At 40.9% G+C, this 15,076-nt stretch overlaps 1 protein-coding gene across 6 annotated transcripts in view; it reads right to left on the bottom strand.

Annotated features, from left to right (window-relative positions):
- Positions 1-5,311: 5,311 nt before the first annotated feature.
- The window catches only part of SEC23B (SEC23 homolog B, COPII coat complex component), a 41,687-nt gene continuing 31,922 nt past the window's right edge, over positions 5,312-15,076 (bottom strand). For all 6 annotated transcript variants that reach the window (XM_055302391.1, XM_055302365.1, XM_055302350.1 and 3 more), the window contains exons 16-20: positions 14,791-14,952; positions 12,950-13,036; positions 10,805-10,960; positions 10,377-10,442; positions 5,312-5,774 (exon numbers count right to left, since the gene is read on the bottom strand). In XM_055302391.1, coding sequence (XP_055158366.1) covers positions 5,685-5,774; positions 10,377-10,442; positions 10,805-10,960; positions 12,950-13,036; positions 14,791-14,952 — 561 coding nt within the window. In that variant the 3' untranslated portion in view covers positions 5,312-5,684. The remainder of the gene's footprint in view (positions 5,775-10,376; positions 10,443-10,804; positions 10,961-12,949; positions 13,037-14,790; positions 14,953-15,076) is intronic.

Genomic DNA, 15,076 nt, shown 5'->3' with positions numbered 1-15,076 from the left:
GCCCAGGGCGGGGCGGGACTTCCGGTCGGCCCCCGGCCGCCGCCCCCAATGGAGAGCCGACTCCGGGAAGCCGCTTCCTGCTCCGGCCCGGGTGCATCCTGGGGCGTGTAGTCCCGAAAGTCGCGCCCGGGACTGGACCTCTTAAAAGGTGTGGGATTCGGGGGGTTTCCGTGCTGAGCCGGGTACCCACAGACTCGCATACCACGTGACGCAGGGACCAGATGACAATGTCTCTGAACAAACTCCTCGCGTAAAAAATTGTAACACCTGCCTTACGCAGGATTCAGATGGTTTTCGTAAAGATTAAGTCCACCCCTCCTGCGGCTCTCGGGCGAGAATGCCTGGCTCCCCCCGCAGCTCTTCCCCATTTTCCTTCTGGAACCCATTCCGGGTGAGCCGTGGGTCCCCCCTGGTCGGAGGTAATTTCTCCACCAGGGTCTGGGTCCAGTTCTTTATCGCCTCCTCGGGGGAGGGGAACATCATTACACTCAACTCTACCAACACCTCGAAAACAGAACATCTTCAACTCTGCGCACCTTCAACTTTTTTCTTAACCACACGTTTCTGAAGTCAAAGCATAATCTACCCCTACCCCAGCAGACCCAACAGCTTTAGGGCAAAAGCGACGTGCTTGGCACAGCGTGGAGATTCGGTAAATTGCCATATCCAGTAGCTACGGTTCAGCCATGATCAATTCGGTTTCTAAAGCATTTGACACCATTGACCCCACCTGCTCCTTTCATGGCTTCAAAAACATAATTTTCTTCGGTATCTCCGTATCCTTCGGGGCTCTTTCCACTTCTCCCACCCTTTAGAAATTGTGCCATACACAAGAAATTAACTCTAGATGGTTCATAGGCTTAAATGTAAAAGCTAAAACTACAAACCTAGAAGAAAACAGGAGAAAATTTGCCACCTTGGGATGGGTACGATTTTTTTAGAATACAGACAGCATGAACCATAAAACAAATACTGGTAAATTGGACTTTTTCAAAATTAAAACTTTTGCTTTTCAAAAGTCACAGTTAAGAGGAAAAAAGACACAAAATTAAATATTTGACCAAGGCCTTGTATCCAGAATATAAAAGGACAACTTACAACTCAATCATAAAAAGACAATCTTACCGGGACGCCTGGGTGGCTCAGCGGCTGAGCGTTTGCCTTCCAGCTCAGGGCGTGATCCTGGAGTCTCCGGATCAAGTACCGCATCTGGCTCCCTCATGGAGCCTACTTCTCTCTCTCTGCCTTTCTCTCTGTGTGTCTCTAATGAATAAATAAAATCTTTAGGGACGCCTGGGTGGCTCAGGGTTGAACGTCTGCCTTTGACTCAGGGCACGATCCTGGACTGCCGGGATCGGTCCGCATCCGGCTCCCTGAGGGGAGCCTGCTTCCCCCTCTGCCTGTATCTCAGCCTCTCTCTGTCTCATGAATAAATAAATAAAACCTTTAAAAAATAAATAAAATCTTTTTAAAAAAAGACCACCTTACTAAAAATCAGGCAACAAATATGAACAAACTCTTACCAAAGAAGTTATACAAATGGCCAACAAGCACAGGAACATCATTACTTATCACAGAAATGCAAATAAAACCACAAGACACCATTTACACACCTAATAGAATGTGTCTGGTATTATCAAGAATACCAAGAGTTTTAAGGATTTGAACAAATCAGACCTCCTACTGGTGGGAGCATAAAATGCCACCATGTCTTTCCAATACTGCCAGTTTCTTAAAAATTTGAACATACACCTACCATACTACTCAGATATTCCATTCCTAGTTATTTATCCAAACGAAATGAAAATGTATCCACAGACATGTAGATGAATGTTCACAGAGCTTTAATCATGAGAGCCAAAAAAGGAAACAACCCAAATACCATCATCTAGTGACTGGAAAAACAGAATGTGGTATACCACTCAGCAATAAAAAGGAATTACTGATACATGCAGCTACATGGTGAATCTCAAATGGATTATGCTACGTGAAAAAAAGCCAGATACAGGGCAGCCCGGGTGGCTCAGAGGTTTAGCGCCACCTTCAGCTCAGGGTGTGATCCTGGAGACCCAGAATCGAGTCCGTGCATGGGGATGTCGTGCTCCCTGCATGGGGCTTGTTTCTCCCTCTGCCTATGTCTCTGCCTCTCTGTGTGTGTCTCTCATGAATAAATAAGTAAAATCTTTAAAAAAAAATGCCAGATACAAATGAAACTAAAGTCTAGGAACAAACTTACCTATAGTGGGACAAAGCTGACCAGTAGTTGCCTACTAAGGAAACCTTTGGGGGTGATGTAAATGTTCTGTATGGTGGTAGTTTCATGGGTGTACACATCTGTCAAAACTCATTGAACTGTATAAACAGAGGCAATTCTTTGCATGTAAACTATACCTCAATAAAGTTGTTAAAAACAAAACAAAAACATTGGTATTGTTGTGACATTGCTTCTCTTCTCATCTTGAGCAACTTTATTTACTTTGTGAATGACTAAAATCTGCTCCAGACTCCCCTGAAAGCAAATCCATATTAATTACTGCCAACCTGCTGGGTATTCTCTTCTCTCACAACCTCCCTAAGCTCAAAATGTCCAGGACTGAATTTATCAATGCTAGGAAAGAAAAAGCAAAGAACTCTTCCCTTTTCTGCAATTCAGAGAATGATTGACCTATCACCCAAAACAGAAACTTGAACTCAGATTCTTGTCTAACATCCCACCTTTGTCTAAACACCGGCCTCTTTACAGGCCTCATCTGGATTCCAGCTTCCTCCTATCCACCCTGCCACTCTCCTAGTGTTTTTAAAATCCAGAACTGGTTGTTTCCCTGCCTAAGGCTTTCCTTGCCTTCAAGACGGATTTCAGAATCCTCATTAGGCACACGGGGCTCCGTGCTTCCTCCCCCAAGATGGCTGCTTTCCATACATGACTCCCCACCTCCATGTTCTCTCTGGAAACAGCTGCTAGCACCCAGAGATGGGACCTGCATGGCAATGTCTTCTATATTAAGTCACCCAGTGGTGCCACTCACCTCGGCACCAAAACCCATTGTCACTGAAGAGAACACCAGAGCAAGGTGGGTCTATCACATTCTACGTTCTGTTCGTTTGAAATTCAAAGGCCCAAGGTGTCCCAAGTTTCAACCTTTATCTGTATATGCAGTTTCTGTGCTCTTCTATATGATGTATCTCAATTAAAAATTATATTTGGGGCACCTGGGTGGCTCAGTTGGTTAAGTGTCCGACTCTTAATCTCAGCTTAGGTCTTGATCTCAGGGTCACGAGTTTGAGCCCTGTGTGAGGTTCCACACTGGGTATGGACCCACCTAAAATATAATAATAATCCAAAAAATAATATTCTGTGGAAAAAGTACACACAATAAAAGCTCTTGGCATTTAAAAATGCGTCAAACACCTTAAACTAGGAATCGCTCCCAGAATGCACACCAAAGGCAAAAGGTGGTAATAAAATTCAAAATATAGAGAAGAATCAATCCAGATGGTTCAACGTCCAATTGACAGGTGTTTCCAACTTTGCTTTTTCTACATAGAACTCAGTACCTTCTAATAAATTGTGTAACTTACATTTATTATTATTTTTTTTATTTATGATAGTCACACACACACACAGAGAAAAGAGAGAGAGGCAGAGACATAGGCAGAGGGAGAAGCAGGCTCCACGCACCGGGAGCCCGACGTGGGATTCGATCCCGGGTCTCCAGGATCGTGCCCTGGGCCAAAGGCAGGCGCTAAACCGCTGCGCCACCCAGGGATCCCAACTTACTTCTATTTTTAAAAAATTGTTGGGTCTTCCTTAACTAGAACATAACACTCCACCAGGGAAGAAATTTTTGTTTTATTGACTACATTCTTAGTGTCTGTAAAACATTCCTTATATACCAAGTACTGAAAAATTATTTGGTGAATGAATGAAAAAATAGCTCCAAAGTTCTGAGAGAAAATTATTTTGGACCTAGAATTTTTCACTGAGCAAAGCTGTCAAGTATGAAGATGGAACTGACTGATTGATAATTGATGGAATTATCTCCCATGTAATTTTTTTAGAAGCCATTTAAGATAGCAGATGACTTATGGGATAAAAGGAATTGTAGAACTAACCCAGGAGTCCTAACAAAAGAAATTTCTGGATGACTTTTCATAGCAATCGGCCTGTGATTAAAGGGGATGAATGGACTTCATTCAGTAGAATAAGAAATTCAAACTTCTGAATAAATACAAAACAAAATCTTGGGACTTCTGGGTGGCTCAGCGGGTTAAGTGTCTGCCTTCGACGCAGACCTGTGATTCTGTGATTCACAGACCTGTGATTCTGAAGTCCCAGGATAGAGTTCCGCATTGGGCTTCCTGCATGGAGCCTGCTTCTCCCTCTGCCTGTGTCTCTGCCTCTCTCTCTCTCTCTCTCTCTGTATCTCTCATGAAGAAATAAATAACATCTTTTTTTTTTAATCTTCTCTCAAAAAGATTAAGAAATTCTAGGGAAAACAACAAGATATACAAAGTTATGATGGGAAAAAGAAACAAACCAACCTGTGGAATGCTAGAATGTAAAAATATAAGTGACTGATTTTGTCATTGGGAATGTTTTCCTTCAAGTAGTATAGGGACTGAGACATCAAACCCCTGGGGAAATATGTAATACTACCTGACTTGAACACGGACAATGTTTACATTATCACAACAGTATAAATGATCTTTATTAGTTTTCAACTTTCAGAATGAACTCTGAAACAAAAGACCTAACTATGGTTAAAGGTCAGAATGTAAACTTTACCAACCTTGATAATATAAAAATAAGGGTATAGCCAAGCAAACCTGGCTGGTACAGAGCATGGTCTTCACTCTGGAAAAATGGGAATTGAGACACACTGGCTAAAACTGATACATCAACAACAAACTTGAAAGGTTAAAACCAGTCACCTCTGAAGAGCAGGTCTAGGCTCCAGGGGTGGAGGGAACTGTCATTATAAATCTCTTTAAGTTTTTTTTAAACCATGCATACATTACTTTGATTAAAAAACAGTGCCTGTTTAAAATTATTTTACTTGATGCCCAAGATAAATGTGCTGTCACTCTGCTGCGGCCACTTAACTCAACAGCCACTCTTCATGGCTCCCTGGGCTGGGCTGTTTACATGTGAGTTAGGGACAGTGAACTCCAGACAACACTGCCTTGATGATAGAGTCTCACATATTTCAAGCTTTCCCTTGGCTAATGTTTAGACAGAAAATGAGGATTAAGTTCAGGAAATATCTCTTGGGGGAGTCACTAAAAAACTCATACATACACACAAAGAGACTTCAGGAAATCAAATTTGTATTAGCATTATTTTAGCCCATACTTTCTTTATCCAGATTTATTTCCTTTCTGATCATTATGACTTTCATATAAGTTGCCAAAATACATTACCTCTGATTTTATGTAATTGTAAAGTTAGGATACAAAAAGCATAAAAACATCTACAAGTACCAAAACCTTTATGACCTTACAATTTCATGATGCAGGAAAGGGGCACAAAATAAGGAATACAAATAAATTATAATCTAAAGAGTTACATACAATGTTTCCTTTATTTATTAAAATCCACAAGGAAAGTGAATGTTTCTAAGCTGTTATTAGCAATTATGAACACAACCCCATGTGCTCTTCAATGTTCTGCTCACATGTCCAGCCTAACAAGCACTGGAGACAGCCAGCTTCTTCAAATGATCCATGAACACCTGCAGGCTAACATCATCAGTTAGGATGGGTGCTCCTGTTTCCTGAAATTTAATGGGAAAGATTTTTTGGCATGTTATCTTAAAAGCTGCTCAGAATTCATCAATTATTAAGGACTTTCCACCTCAGAACATTCAGTGTTACCATCTCTGCTAGGAGTACTCCCACCACTGCCATCCTCTGCATAGCTAACTATTTCACCAATGGAAGCATAATTTCCTCACAGAACCCTTCTCTGACCCATGGATATCAGGCCATCCCTGCCACTACAGACAGTTTTGGGCATATGCCCTTCTCTGCCTTAACCCTCTCCATTGTTCTGCTGCCTTGTCCAGACTCTGGCTGCCCATCAAACATGAGCTCGTCTTCCCCATCGCTCTGCCTGCACCCAGCCCAATGCTCTTCATGCCCTGCTTACAACAAAAGTTTGTATGGTATATTTACCAATAAGTGGATCAGTATCTTCACTGAACAGATGGATATTTGTGATATCAGAAAATGTTTGTGATTCGTGTAATGTCAAGGGAAAAAGAACTGAACAGAAACCTTGATTTCTAGTAAGATCCCAAATTTGTAAAAAAAAAAAAAAGTAAAAATATACAGGATATACATATTTCATATTACCTACAAAGAAGTGAGAAATAATTTAACTCTATTGATAGTGGCATTATATGTAATGTTAATTTCCTTTATTAATCTTTTCTTTAAAATATTCAAAATTTCCAAAATGATACTGTACTACTATTACGAAAATAAAGGCATGACTAAAATTTTATAAGAAGATGCCTTCCAGGGATCCCTGGGTGGCGCAGCGGTTTGGCGCCTGCCTTTGGCCCAGGGCGCGATCCTGGAGACCCAGGATCGAGTCCCACATCGGGCTCCCGGTGCATGGAGCCTGCTTCTCCCTCTGCCTATGTCTCTGCCTCTCTCTCTGCCTCTCTCTGTGTGTAACTATCATAAATAAATAAAAAAAAAATTAAAATCCTGCAGTTTACTAATCACAGTTTAAAAAAAAAAAAAAAGAAGATGCCTTCCAGGAAGAAGGAGTAGATGCGCTTTTCCCTATTCCTCCAATAAGTACAACTAAAAACCCTGGGTATTTTATATAAAACAAACATAAGAAGACTCTGAAAGGTGGAGAGAAGAGAGCAGACAATTCAAGGGCCTTGGGTCCCAAGAAACAACACAATGTGAGTCCCTTGGGTTTCCTTTTTGCCCTATATATCCCAGACCTGGAGCTGAAGAGGCGGACAATCAGTGGACACAGACAAAAACATGAGAGAAAGCCAACTCTCTTTAGCCAGATAAAGGACCAGCATAGCCTTGCAAGACAAAAAAATGTTAAGTAATAACTCCGGTCAAAGATGTCAGAAAACACTGTGACTCCCACCCCCACCAGCAAAGGCTGAGCAAGCTCCTTAGACTCTCACTCTCACAAGACAGTAACAAGGAACCCTGACACCCCCACCAGGATACTCTCAGAGAAGGCCAAGTATGGCACGGGAAATTTCATTCCCCATGGCCTGGCGGATGTTTCCCTATAGCCATGATATCTGTAGAGACCATTCAGGGAGCCTGTACTTCCACCTCAACCTGGCAGTAGTAAGATGTCCTCCGTGTCCCCTGTACTGGGACAGTCACTACCATCCAACACGAAGGCTGTCTCCACTGCAGGATCAGTGGAGACTAGGTGGGGAGCTGGAACACCCATCCTCAGCCAGCAGTAACAATGAACTGTCCCCCACCCAGGTGTCAAGAGGCCAAAGGGAACCTGGTTTGCTACCTGGCAGTAATCAAACAATATCCTCCCCACTTCCCTCACAGAGCACCCAGAAAGACAAGACACAAAAAGGAAAAAAAAAAAAAAAAGATATTCACAGTGGCAAGTAAGAAATACGCTGCCCCTATTTGTAGATGACATGATTATTTATGCTGAAAATCCCAAAGAATCTAAAAAAAGCCCCTTCCTGGATATAGTATGTGACTCAGGAAAGTCACAGTACATAAAATAAACATACAAAAATCAACGGTATTTCTGTATATTAGCAATGAACACTGGTACACTGGTATCAAAACTATAATACCATTCATAATCACTCAAAAAAAAGTGAAAACATTCAATACTAAAGAAGAAACCAAAGTAGAATGGAGAGTCATACTGAGTTCACATACTAGAAGGCTCAACACAGTGAAGATGTCAATTCTCCCCAAACTGATGCAGAAGATTAATGTAATTCTTATCAAAATCCCAGCAAAAGTCTTTAAAGACTTAGGCAAGATAACTCTAAAATTCTCATGTAGAAGCAAAGGAACCAGAATAGCTAGGACAATTTTGAAAAAGAATGAAGAAATCAGTCTCCTGGATTTGAATACTTACGATACAGCTACAGTAATCAAGGCAGTGGTATTGGTAGAGGGATAGAAACACAGATCAACATACAGAGAAGAAAACCCAGAAATGGACTCACTCAAATATGAGCAATTAACTGTTGACAAGATACAAAAGTAGTTCAGTGGAAGCAAGACAGCCTTTTCAACAAATGGTGCTGGAACAATGAGACACCATACATAAAAAATAAAACTAAGCCTCACATCTTATACAAAAATTAACACAAAATGGATCACAGTATGAAATGGAAATATAAAGTTAGACAAACACAGGAGATCTTTGGGGTCTAGGGCTGCGCAAAGAGTTATTGGACTCGGCACCAAAAGCATGATCCATAAAAGGAAAACTGGTAAAGTGGACTTCATAAAAATCAAACACTTTTGCTCTTCCAAGACCCTGTGAAGAGGGTGTGCAAAGAAGCTAGAGGTGAGAGAAAATACTTACAAACCACATATTCAACAAAAGGCTAGCATGCAGAACATATAGAAAACATAAAACTCAATGGCAAAAAAAAAAAAAAGCAAATAATCCAATTATAAGATGGATAAAAGAGATTTGAAGAAAATATACAGATGGAAAAGAAGTACATGGAAAGCAGCTCCACATTATTAGCCACTAAGAAATATAACTTAAAACCACAACATTACACCACTACACACCTACCGGAATAGCTAAAATCAAAATCCTGACAATCCCAAATGCTAGCAAGGATGTGGAGAAGCTGGATCACTCCTACATTATTAGTGGGGATGTAGAAGGATGCAATCACTATGGAAAACAATATGGCAGTTTCTGAGACTGACTATGTGACTGCCATAACACTGAGCAAATGTACTCCTGGGCATTTATCTTGGCGAAAGGAAGACTTCTGTTCATAAGAAATCTATACATGAATATTTATAGCAGCTTTACTCCTAATAGCCAGGAACTGTGAACAACCCAGATGTCTTCAACAGGTGAATGATTAAACAACTACAGGACACCAATATCACAGACTACTACTTGGCAAGTAAAAGGAAACAGATTATTGATTCATGCAACAATCTGGATGAATCTCTAGACAACCATACTGAGGGAAAAAAGCCAGTCCCCAAAGGTTACATACCATGCAATTTCACATACATAACTTTTTTTTTTAAGGTTTTATTTATTTGAGAGAGAGAGAGAGCGCATACATGTGCATGCATGTGAGCAGAGGACCAGAGAGAGCGATAATCTCCAGTGGACTCTGTACTGAGCACGGAGCCTGACACAGGGCTCAATCCTACAATCCTGATATCATGACCTGACCCGAAACCAAGACTGAGCTACCCAAGAGCCCCACATACCTAACACTTTTTTTTTTTTAAGATTTTATTTATTTATTTGAGAGGCAGGGGAGAGAATGTGAGTGGGGAAGGGGAGGGAGAGAGAATCTGAAGCAGACTACACTGAGCACAGAGCCCGATGTGGGGCTCTCTATCTACGACCACAAGATCATGACCTGAGCTGAAACCCAAATTCTAGAAGTGGAGAACACAGCAGCAGTGGCCAGATGTTAAGGAAGAGGTGGAGGCAGGAGGGAAGGGAGAGCAACTATACGAGGGGGAATGAGAAATCTTGTGATGATGGAAACATGTACCTGGCCCATATCTATGCCAATATCCTGGCTGTGATACTGCATTACGGTTTTGCAAGATCTTCTCACTGGGGAATATGAGGGGAAGTGCACAGGGAATCTCTCTGCATTATTTTTCACAACTGCTTATAAATTTAAAATTACCTCAAAAGAAAAGTTTAATTTTCCAAAGTGTTTTAAGAAAACAGAGTGAAAGAGACTTAGTTGAGAGAACTATAAATGTTGAAAACAATTAAAGAAAACAGAGGCTTTTTCAGAAGGCAGAACCAGAGGTGAGCAGATGTTTTTGCCCTGCACCCTTGAGAGAGAGAGTGCAGTGTGTGCACGCGCGTGCGGGGGGGGGGGGGTGTTGGGGAGATGTTGGTGAGTCTATGAGAAGAGCCAAACGCAGGTCACACTAGTGTTTTGTCCTCTGGCCCAAATCTGTCATATTATGTTGTGTACTACAAAAGGGATCCACACAAGGTACCCCTTCCCGCCTCAGCTATGTTGTTCAAAGTTTGTTGTTGTTGTTTTTTTTTTTTTACCCCCAGCAAAATACTTAAGTCATTCTGTCTGTAAGGCCAAAAGAGATGCATCTGGTAATGCATTTTTCAAAAAGCAATCTGGCTTCCTCCCAGATGCCTGATAATTTCTTACCTGTCCCCAGGCATACAGGTTATTGTGTGTCTGAGATGGGTTCACTTTGGACAAAAGGAATCGAGCCTTTAAAAACAAGAAATTCAAAGGTTACAAGTGACAATATTAGTGTAGGAGAAAAAAAAGTTCTTACCACATTTCTTTTGTTAAATTAGCATTTTCCTACCGCATAGGAACCCATTTATTTAGTATAAAGCCTATAACTCTCCATTTATTATGGTTCCTAAAACATGAAATATGTTTTACTTTGGTAATACTCTACTTTCACATTAACCTTTTTCTGCCACTCATTTAAGAAGTCCTATTCAGAAATTTGCCTGAATGTCAATTTATGTCACCACATAAAACGTTAACCATGCTATTTGGATTTATCGCCATTTACATCATGAAACCAACAGAACATGAGAGCTGGAATTCAGCTCACTTACCTGGCTGCCTCCATGCTCCGTGTTAATGTAACGTGGCATTGGGAAGCGTGCTTGCAGAATCTCTTGGGCATCATCCAGTGGTGCCTGCAGGAGGTGCTTGAAGTTTTCATACTCAGGCATATCTTGGTACCCAGCTTTACGCCACTGGGCTATGGTCTGCACCAAAACAAACCAACCAAAACCACTGTGGAAACACTGAAATGATAATCTTCAAGAAGACTCTTGACATTTTCCTCCCACTGCCACATGGAACTCATTTCCAGTGAAGAAGTCATGTCAAGAATGACAAGTTGCAGCGGGGAGCAAAGGGGAGCTGGGTAGGCTAAGGATGAGTAAGCAAAGAGGTGGAACCAGGACACCCCCCACCTACACCGTTCTCTCAGAAATGCCAGAGCCATCAGTCACACATCTTCCCTAACTGTACATACCAACTAGCTAAAAACACCCAGGGTATGGCTGTCCCAAGGAGCCACCCATCCTTTCCACTTCACTGCCACCACCGGGTCCAGCCTCTCATGTCCTTTCAGCTGGTAGGGAAAGGTATTTGTTGGCTTCCTATGTAGAATCCATTCCCCTTTCTCCTTCCTAGGGGCTACACCTCTACACCCGACTCCAGTTCCTAGTGTCACAGACTCATCCCCAACTCCCCTGAGCTCTGAGTTGGCATACTCTTGGTAGGAGAGAAAAGCTGCAAAAATCAATACATGGATGTTCATTAGGCAAGTAGAAGGCAAATACTACAGTATGGAAGGTAAAGCCTGTCTCCCCAGCTCAGCTAACACCATGTCTCACCCTCTTTTATCCCCACTGGCAACTGCTCTAGAAAATGCCTTGTGCACTTACGCACACAAGAAATCAAGAAATATTCGCTGATTAATATATCTTTATAAACAATCAGAAGTGCTTTCATATGTTATTTAGGGGACACTAAAAAAGAAAACAGTGGAGAAGGGAAATGATCGGAGGATTTTAAAAACAGAACTGTTAGTCTGGTACCAGAAGGATTCTCTTTAGATGCTTCCTTCTGCAGCCTGCTCTCCTCTTCTTCTCAGAGTTTCCAGCAACATTTTCAAGGTCTTAATTTCTGACTGGTAGCACAGAGGAAATGCCCATAAGCTTGTTTGGATCCAAGAGTTCATCAGAACACTTACAACCAGCAGGCTTGGGGCTTTTGGAGAGTGAGAACTCTGTCACTGTCTTTATCTTTAGAACCCATCATTCGCACACACACAGCATGCAATAAATGTGTGGATGAAGAGGACAGGGATTGTGGTCAGAATGTCTTTAAGGGGTGAGCTGAAGGCATAAATATCCACAGCATGATTACTGCCCCTATAGGAACCAGTGGGAACAGAAGTTGGTGACCCAATGGGCAACTGGCTAGCAGAGTGAGTGTTAATATGCTGAAAAAAGTTAAAAAGTATAAAATGCATATTAGTATCAGAAAACTAATTCATCCTAAAGTTGTTAATAATATTCTGAAATACAACATATACCTTCGCAGGACATTTGAAATCAATGTCTAATGTAGAGACACTAGGAAGTCAAGTCAATCACCAAAGCAATTTATTGAAGGTAAAGAATGGACAACAGAAGGAAAAGAATATATCAATGAACATAATGCTCAGTTAGAGGATTTTCTCCAGAGGAACTACTCACTTTCTTATGAAACCCCTTTGAGGAAGAAAGGGACTCTCCCCTGAAAGTCATTCACAGTTGTCCTAGGGACCCACATACTAGTGTAAGGGTCAGTGTGCTATGTTGTTTCATCAAAGAAAAACTTGAGACCTAAGCTTATTGTTTACTAGAAACTCTAACATAACTCCAAAAGGACAACAGTGTGTGTGAAGAGTTGGCTGAGGGAAAGTAAAGTGATCTTGCCTAACAACTCGAAAAGCAGTTAAGTTAGGACGATTTAGAAGGACCATCTGAGATTTATTTACAGCAAATGGAATTAAAATTACTATAGATACCAATACCCCTAGGGACCTGAAAAAAAATTTATCTAATAGAATAAAAGCCGCTATACTCATTCTAATAAACAGCAGGTCTTCTCAGCCCAAATTATTTCAAATGTCATAAAAACCTGAATGAATAAAAAGAAAGCCAAAACAATAGTAAGGAAATAAATTAATGTTTTCTTACCTCACCAAGATAAATGACAATTTGGAAGAAAGTATCCATCAGCAAAATTCTGTCAGCTAGAATGCTGCTGCTGTCCAACAGTACTGGCTGAAGAAGAAGGGACAGAGACAACACTGGTCTTCCCCCTGGTCCCACATGGTGACCACCCCAACCCCCAACCTGGGGTGTCTCGGACAGTTACAAGGCTGGTTACCAATGGCACCCGGCACGGGGGTTCTCCCCATCTTTAAGGAGACTCCCGCTCTCTGCTCGGTAAGCAGTTCTGAGTTTCAACTTATATTAGAAAGAGGCTCCAAATAATCCCTCATCAACTGGGAAGAGAGATTAAGGACATCTTTTGCTCCAGGAACCAGAGTTAATTCCAAACATTCTCAGTTTTGTGCTAGAAATATATTTTAACTACTGGAGACACATTCTCTCAAATCTACTGCCATAGGGCACCTGAGTGGCTCAGTGGTTGCATGTCTGCCTTTGGCTCAGGTCGGATCCCCGGGGTCCTGGGATCCAGTCCCGCATCAGGCTCCCCGGAGGGAGCCTCCTTCTCTCCCTCTGCCTATGCCTCTGCCTCTTTTTCTGTGTCTCTCATGAATAAATAAATAAATAAAATCTTAAAAAAAAAGAATCTATTGCCATAAATGACTGACAACAGTGATGCCTACATAAAAAAGAACAGCTTTTAAGACGAGTTTTAACAATTTATCACCAAACATGTTTTCATTACATTTCTTTTTTTTTTTCATTATATTTCTACTTCAAAAATAAAAGTAATGTGTTAAGGAAAATTTGAAAATTTGTATCCAAGTCCAAAAATTATTCATAATTTATTTTCACATAGTTTTTAATTCTTATATGTTAAAAAAATACATAATTTGGGAAAGTTTCTATTTTGATTTTTTTTCACATCATTCTTTTTTTTTTAGTAACATCTATACCTAATGAGGGCTTGAACTCATGACCCAGAGATCGAGTCCCAAGCTACGCCAACCCACCCAGACAGGCACTTTTTAAAATAATTAAATTCAATACTTGTATCTTTCTTTTCCTTTTTTTTAATTTTTATTTTTAAGCAATCTCTACTTCCCAAGTAACTCCAGTGTGGGGCATGAACTCATGACCCCAAGATAAAGGGTCACCTTCTCTACCAACTGAGTGAGCCAGGTTCCCCTTCATGTAACACCTTGATATTTTATATTACATAAACTTTGTAAATATTTCCTAGATTACTTACTCTCCTACTATTAAACACTTGGATTGTTTTCTAACCTTCTACAATAATAGCTCATTTTACTATTTCTTTTTTTTTTTTTAATTTTTTTATTTTATTTACGATAGTCATACAGAGAGAGAGAGAGGCAGAGACACAGGCAGAGGGAGAAGCAGGCTCCATGCACCGGGAGCCCGACATGAGATTCGATCCCGGGTCTCCAGGATCGCGCCCTGGGCCAAAGGCAGGCGCCAAACTGCTGCGCCACCCAGGGATCCCTCATTTTACTATTTCTTCGAACAACATTTTTTCTGTATAAAAGAGAATTTCCTTCAGGCACAAGGCATATACTGGGCCAAAGAATATGAACATGTTGAGAAAAAAAGTACCCACATATTTTTATAAGTTTTTTTACATGTAATCCTGCCTTCCACAGATAGTAGGCATTCTTTATATGTCTTGTGACTTTTACCTATGTGCATTTCTTAATAATCAGAAATAATGTTAAATTACTATAAAGATTCAAAGTTTTTTTTTTTTTTTTTACAGGTTTGGTCTAAGAGTAAACCTGCTGGAAAAAAAAAAAAACTCTTATTAGGTGATTCCAATTCTAAGAAAAGCATTCACTAAGCCTCACCTCTGGTGGCCCATGGAACGAATAGGAGTACAGAATGGGCTGGATCATGATGAGGGACTGGGTTAGATCCTGCCGGGCAAAATGGTGCCTATAATACGACGACTCATCAGGGCTGTTGTTAAACACTTGGAGAAATGGAGATCTTCGAAGATGGAACATGAACTGAATTTATAAAGGAAAAAAAAAAAGAAAATGCATATAGCTGTAACTTTCTTAGACACCCAGACAACAGTCTTTCAGACACAGGTCTCTTGAGTTCATGGAAGAAGAAAGAACAATGGTAGTA

Source organism: Nyctereutes procyonoides, unplaced genomic scaffold (assembly GCF_905146905.1).
Source record: "Nyctereutes procyonoides isolate TBG_1078 unplaced genomic scaffold, NYPRO_anot_genome, whole genome shotgun sequence".
Lineage (NCBI taxonomy): Eukaryota > Metazoa > Chordata > Mammalia > Carnivora > Canidae > Nyctereutes > Nyctereutes procyonoides.
This window is presented reverse-complemented; position numbering and strand designations above follow the sequence as displayed.